Consider the following 5,944-nt stretch of genomic DNA (forward strand, 5'->3'; position numbering starts at 1 on the left):
TTTACAACTTATGGAGACAACTGCAAGGATTTGGAGCCACTGACATGAAATCAGGATATAGCTCCAACAGCTTGTATTTTTCTGCTCATTTCTTAGCATGTCTGTACTGGACGTGTGAGCTGGACAACGACAAAGTCTGCTCGTTTTAATGAGGCTGAAATGTCACTGTCAGATGGACAGGAGCAACACCACATGGTGCTCCAACACGTCCTGAAATGGGGAATGAGGTGGGAAGCTCTGCACATGGCTCTCCAGCCCAGGGAGGGACAGCCCTGCCCATGGCTTTCCTCATGCTGAGCTCTGATCCGGGCCGTCAGCTTTCCCCCATTGTTTATTTCCTAGTTATGTCAAATTGGGCTTTGTTTTATTTTCTGTCATAACCAAGGGGCTTGAAAAGCAATTCACTGCCTTAGCAGCGTTTCATTCCCTTTATTGAAGAACAGGAGCTGCTTGATCAGCCGATTCCTCCCCAAGCCTGTTATTGGGATTTGATCAGATCTGGGATTTTCATTACATGCTTTGTAATCAAGGCCAAACCAGCGCTGCAGTGCCAGAGCAGAGGAACAATAATGCAAGGAGATTAGAACGTCATTAATTCTCCCTTTGTTAATCAAGTAATCCAATAATTCCCAGACGCACACAGAGCAAACTGAAAGTATTGCCCTTTCTCTTTTGTCAGCAAAGGGAGTGCTTTCAGCACTGAAGTTTTCCTGGTACTTAGGATGCATTAATTTTATGAAATATAGTCTGGTGCATTTAACAGCTCAAGTATGATGATAAATGATGGAAAGGTGGCAATACTTGTCACAGCGATGACCACAGGGCTCTTATTAGATCTGCCACAATGGAGCCAAGTCCCACTGCCGATCTCCTCTTGCTGTGCTGCCCCAAGTAGCTCAACAAATGCGATCCCATAGCATCTCCTACAAGCCTTATTTAAAAAATCTAGCTAAATGGAATAGCCTGAAGCCATTTAATAAAAATGTTAACTAAGCAGTCTGTAAGCTGATTCCTCAATAAGTGATAGAAGATGGGGGGTTAATGGACATTTTATTTTAATAACCAGCAGCTGCTCTACAAAAATTACTTACCAGACCCCACCAGAGTGCATCTGCGTATGTATCAAAGTGCTCATTTTCTCCTTTCTCGGCCAAGTATACCAGGAAAGAGGCCAGGATGAGGCAGAGGAAGCCAATATACCAGGCAGTAATCAGCTCCTGCAAGATCATTAAGGGACAGAATAGAATAATTGCAATCCTGGTGTGCATCTCTGAAAGCTGAGCCGCTTGCTTGCGGTTGGCCTCAGAGCTGAACTTGCTCTGCATTTGTGCATGTTTAGGCTTTGGGTTTCGGCTGGAGATCAGAAGTGCTGATTTTCAATGTAGTGCAGAGAGGGGACATCTGAGATGGGCCCACGTGCTAGTGATGCCCTGCAGCACTCACAGGATGACCGCCACCCTGCAGAGCACATCGCCTTAAACACCTCAGCAAGTGGAAAGGGAGCAGTCACAGCTCCAGTATTTAAAGATGTGGAACAGAAATGAAAACATAATTACTTCTCCAGCCCACACATAAGTTAAAACTGAAACACGAGCCCCCAAATCTGCTGGCTAATTGCTAACTCTACGAAATGAGCTCAGTGTGCAGGTGGTCACTGTGTTCAAGGCATTTTCTGCAAACATCCCAACATCCCTCCCATTTCTGTTCTGCTGGCTGGAGGGCTCCATGGGACCTTGCATTCTGCATGTCACCACTTCGTGAGTGCCCCCTCCATCCTCCCAAGCCTGAAGGATGTTTTGGGTGGGGAACCAAACCTAGGCAATGAAAAGAGTGGCTCCACGTGCCTGCATGGGGCTCACTCACCTTGCTGTGCGCGTAAACCACGGAGCCCAACAGCTTCCAGGTGCCACCCCGCCGGTCCATGCGGATCATGCGCAGGATCTGCAGGAAGCGCAAGCTCCTGAGCGCCGAGGTGGCAAAGACGTTGCCCTGGGAGCCCGCTGCCAGCACGGCAATGGACGCGATCAGCACCATGATGTCTGCATGAACAAAGGGCATTGAAAGCTGGAGACGTGCTGCTGGAGCACCACCAAAGGGGATGGTGCTCCCACCGCCACTGGCAGCAGAAGGGTGTGTGTGGAAGCGGTACTGTAATATCTTGCGCCAGAGGGATACAGCAGAAGACTTAACTGGACAAAAGGAGCAGCTACACACCCGATGGAAACATTTTAGTTTTCTTCTCCACACTCATCATTCCCAAGAAAATGCGTTCAATATCACTTGACTGCATTCTGATCCAGGGCTAGGCTGGGCTAAGTCCTTGCCAGGCCCATTTTTAGCTGCTGTGACATTGCACTGCCCAGAGGTGCGAGCTCTCCTGTCTAAACACCAGAGATTCACCACAACAACCCCAGGGTCTTCGAGGAAAGAGCAAGAGTCCAAGAAAAGAAGTCACATGCTCTAAATCCCAAACCCGAGGATCATAGAAGCACAGGTTGGCTTGGATTGAAAGAGAACTCAAAAAACCATCTAGTTCCAGTCCCCTGCCATGGATAGGGTTGCCAACCATCAAATCAGGCATTAGGTCAGGTTGTCCAGGGCCCCATCCGACCTGACCTTGAGCACCTTCAGGGATGGGGCAGGATCCTGAAACCCTCTCTCTTTCTTGTTTTTCTATGTAATTTTTATGAATGATTTTCTGTGCAATAAGCTAAAATCCTGTGTGTGATCCTTGCTAGTTCCTGGACACCTGAAAGCAGGCTCCATGGGGCATGGCTTGGCTCACCTGCCACTCCTGACCCCAAACAAAGCACCCACTGTGCTCAGATGGCCCCTTGCACAACAGGAGCACCGGGTGCTTTACAAGCACGAATTAAGTCTCACAATCCCCTTGTGATGCACCTCCTCAGCACCCAGGAAGGCAAAATGAGGCACGGAGCGAGCAAATTGATGGAGAGGTTGGGCGGGGACCTCAGCTCCTCCCTTCCCTTCTCTAGGTGAGTAACGATCCCCAAACTGCAAGCAAGAAGTTGCAGCACTGTGCAAGCAAGCTCTTCAATAGCCATCTTAGGTTGGAAAACCCCATGCAGGAGGCAGGTCTTACCGATGACACAGAAGGGCTTGCGGGCAAATTTCAGCCTTCCTCTCCAGCCCCGGTACCGACAGCAGCAGCCGGCTGCCCAGATCCGCACAAAATACTCCACCCCAAACACCACAATGGTGACAATTTCCTGGGGGAGACAACATGCTGTCAGCCTAGAAGGAAACGTGGTGAGCATGCTCTAGAATTAGAGATTAAGTCCAACAGCCTAAACCCTGCTCTCCTACGCAATGCAGAATTGCCCCACAGGACCATAAGGGGAAAGCCCTGTTTTGAGTGATGCTCAGACCTTTGCTGCTGGATTTTCCCTTTCCTGGACAGGGGATGAGAAAGAGGAACAAAGCAAAAACAACGGAAAAAGTTCAGGAAGAAGGTTTTAAAATATTACATCAGAGCAAATATTGTGCTCAGATTACTCCTGAGTGCCCTGATACAGATTTCTCCAACAGACACTTGTGGGTCCCAACAGACACTTGCCACAAGTGACAGTTCATGTTCTTGCCTAAGTTAAATATTCCCAATCTTAGGGGTAGGTGCATCTCTTATGTATTTTTAACTTTATTTTGATGTGATATTGCTCACTTCATTTGCAAATCCCAACTCACCAGAATATAAAGGGCCCCTTCAGAGCTGTTCTGATACTCATCGATGGTTGAGAAGACAGACAGCACCAGGCAGGAGAAAACAAGTAGAAAACTATAGAACACAAAAAATAAAAAAAAAATAAAAAAAAAATACAGAGGGACAGAACGTCAGTCTTCAGAGCAAGAACTTTTCACACTCGGTCACACGTTTTGACATTTACACATAGGAGCATTCACCATGCTGCTGCTTTAACACTGTCCCTTTTCAAGGATACCTCTAACTGGTAATGAGGAGATAAGAAGTGACAGCAACGAGGCCACCAGGCCCATGCAATCACACTTGGGATCACTCTGCTGATCAGTCACAGGGCTCACATTTAACATTGGAGGAGAACCAACCAGCAAAAGGGAACCTGGATCCCCGATTCTATGAATAGGAAGGGTTGGGTGTGGAAGGACCCACTGGACCAGTCCCAGTTTGGCCAGTGCCAATACCTCCATTCCCGGCACGTGGCTGCGATAGCCTCTGAGATCACTTCCATGTTAGGTCAGCTCCAACAAACATGGAAACACTCCTTTGCTACTTCCTCACTGCCAGGAAAACTTGGCAACTCTTCAGATTCAATTCCACCAGCGGCTTTCCCAACATCCCTTGTCCACAGATTACCAAGATGGGGATTTAACAAAGGTGGGATTTGGGTTTTGGGTGGTGCTGTGTGAAGCCAGGAGGTGAACACAATGACCCTATAGGTCCCTTCCAACTTGGGCTATTCTACAGTTCTATGATAAAACGCACACAGAGGCTGCCCCCACCGAGTGTCCTCTCCACGTGAGCATTGGGTGTACCAATGCCAATCCAAACGCACTGATGGGTGGCAGCAGCTCCACTCTCTTCTGATGTTTGATGCCAGCTCTGCAGCCGTGGAGGTGTCCTGGCACCTGCTTGTGGCCAGAGCAACCCCCACCAACCTGCCATGCCCGCTGCTTACTCAAACAAAAGAAGGGAAATTAATTTGCTGCAGATCAATTTACTGAAACAATGAAGTAGGCCAGCACAGGGAGGAACTAAAAGCTGCATTTTTCAAAGCATTAAATAATTCATCTGTCTGGCTTTGTCTCACATTCCTACAAACTGACTTTCAAATATTTATAAGCAACTAGGTCAGGCTGCTGGGTACAGCTGCTTGGTGCTGTGTAAAGAGAGGCACTGCAGGGCTGTGCCTGCGGCTTCTCAAGGGCCATTAACATCACAGTGCTCAGGTATAGAGGGGGGACTGGCAGCATTTATTCTGACCACAGGCAGTGCTGAGTCTGCTGGAGGGAAGGGACCTTCAGAGCCGCTCCACAAAGGCTGAGCTTTGCCAGCAGCAACTCCCATTCAGCACAGAACAGCTCAGGACAATCCCCTCATTTCTGCCTTTCTGGTACTCAGGGACCTGGAACAACCCGAAAAAGCAAGGAATTGCCCCTTGCAATCCCACTCACCATCACTCTCACCCAAAGTGGCTTTTGCAGGCTGTGCAGTGAGAGGGAGCTGCAAATGGGTCAGGCAGCCCCGCTCCTGGGGTGGCCCAGATTTTGGTGCACACTCCCACGCCAGAGTGAGAAACAAATGAATAATCGATGAAAGAAGAAAGAGAAGAGGGGGAAAAATAGATCATGGGAAAGGATGGGGGAAAAGAAAATCCTACATGTTCTGATTGAAGAAATAGGGCGTGGGTTGTGTTTCTGGGACTGAATATCACAAAAAGATGCTCAGACAGGTGCTGAAAGCAAAGTGCTGACATCAGAGCAGACACGCACACCTTGTTTACTAAAGTGGATGCTTCAAATGGATCCAGAACGAAGCCATGCTGAAAAAATGAGTCCTGCTGGGGGAGAATGCCAGGAGAAAGAGGAGTCCTTCATGTTACCTCTGCCATTAGAAATGTATTGATAGGGCAGGAAAAAAAAAAAGGAAGGAAAAGACATTGCTTTATGATTTCAACACGAGCTGAAAGCATTACCCAACAGATCAGGCTCTTTGTACAGATGTGGTCCAACATGCCTGCTGGTGAACATCTTCCTTGTGCCCTGTGCAAGCTGTGTGGGGTAAGCCAGGGCTGCTCTATGGGCAAAACCCCACAGTGCAGCAGCTCCCATCCCCTCTGCTCTGTTCCCCCACAGGGATGCTCAGCCAGCAAGTGAGGAATGGTCTTGCCACCATAGGATGTGGGCACTTCACAAGCATACCAAAATAGCTCCACGGTGATGCCTGGCT

General features: G+C 48.5%; 1 protein-coding gene across 1 annotated transcript in view; it reads right to left on the minus strand.

The window, feature by feature from the left end:
• KCNQ2 (potassium voltage-gated channel subfamily Q member 2) overlaps positions 1 to 4,226 on the minus strand; it is a 4,604-nt gene extending 378 nt beyond the window's left edge. Inside the window, exons 1-5 of the mRNA XM_010722490.1 lie at positions 4,180 to 4,226; positions 3,706 to 3,796; positions 3,104 to 3,230; positions 1,864 to 2,039; positions 1,092 to 1,217 (exon numbers count right to left, since the gene is read on the minus strand). Of these exons, the coding sequence (XP_010720792.1) occupies positions 1,092 to 1,217; positions 1,864 to 2,039; positions 3,104 to 3,230; positions 3,706 to 3,796; positions 4,180 to 4,226 (567 nt within the window). The remainder of the gene's footprint in view (positions 1 to 1,091; positions 1,218 to 1,863; positions 2,040 to 3,103; positions 3,231 to 3,705; positions 3,797 to 4,179) is intronic.
• Positions 4,227 to 5,944: the final 1,718 nt, after the last annotated feature.

This window comes from Meleagris gallopavo, chromosome 22 (genome assembly GCF_000146605.3).
Source record: "Meleagris gallopavo isolate NT-WF06-2002-E0010 breed Aviagen turkey brand Nicholas breeding stock chromosome 22, Turkey_5.1, whole genome shotgun sequence".
In the NCBI taxonomy this organism is placed as follows: domain Eukaryota; kingdom Metazoa; phylum Chordata; class Aves; order Galliformes; family Phasianidae; genus Meleagris; species Meleagris gallopavo.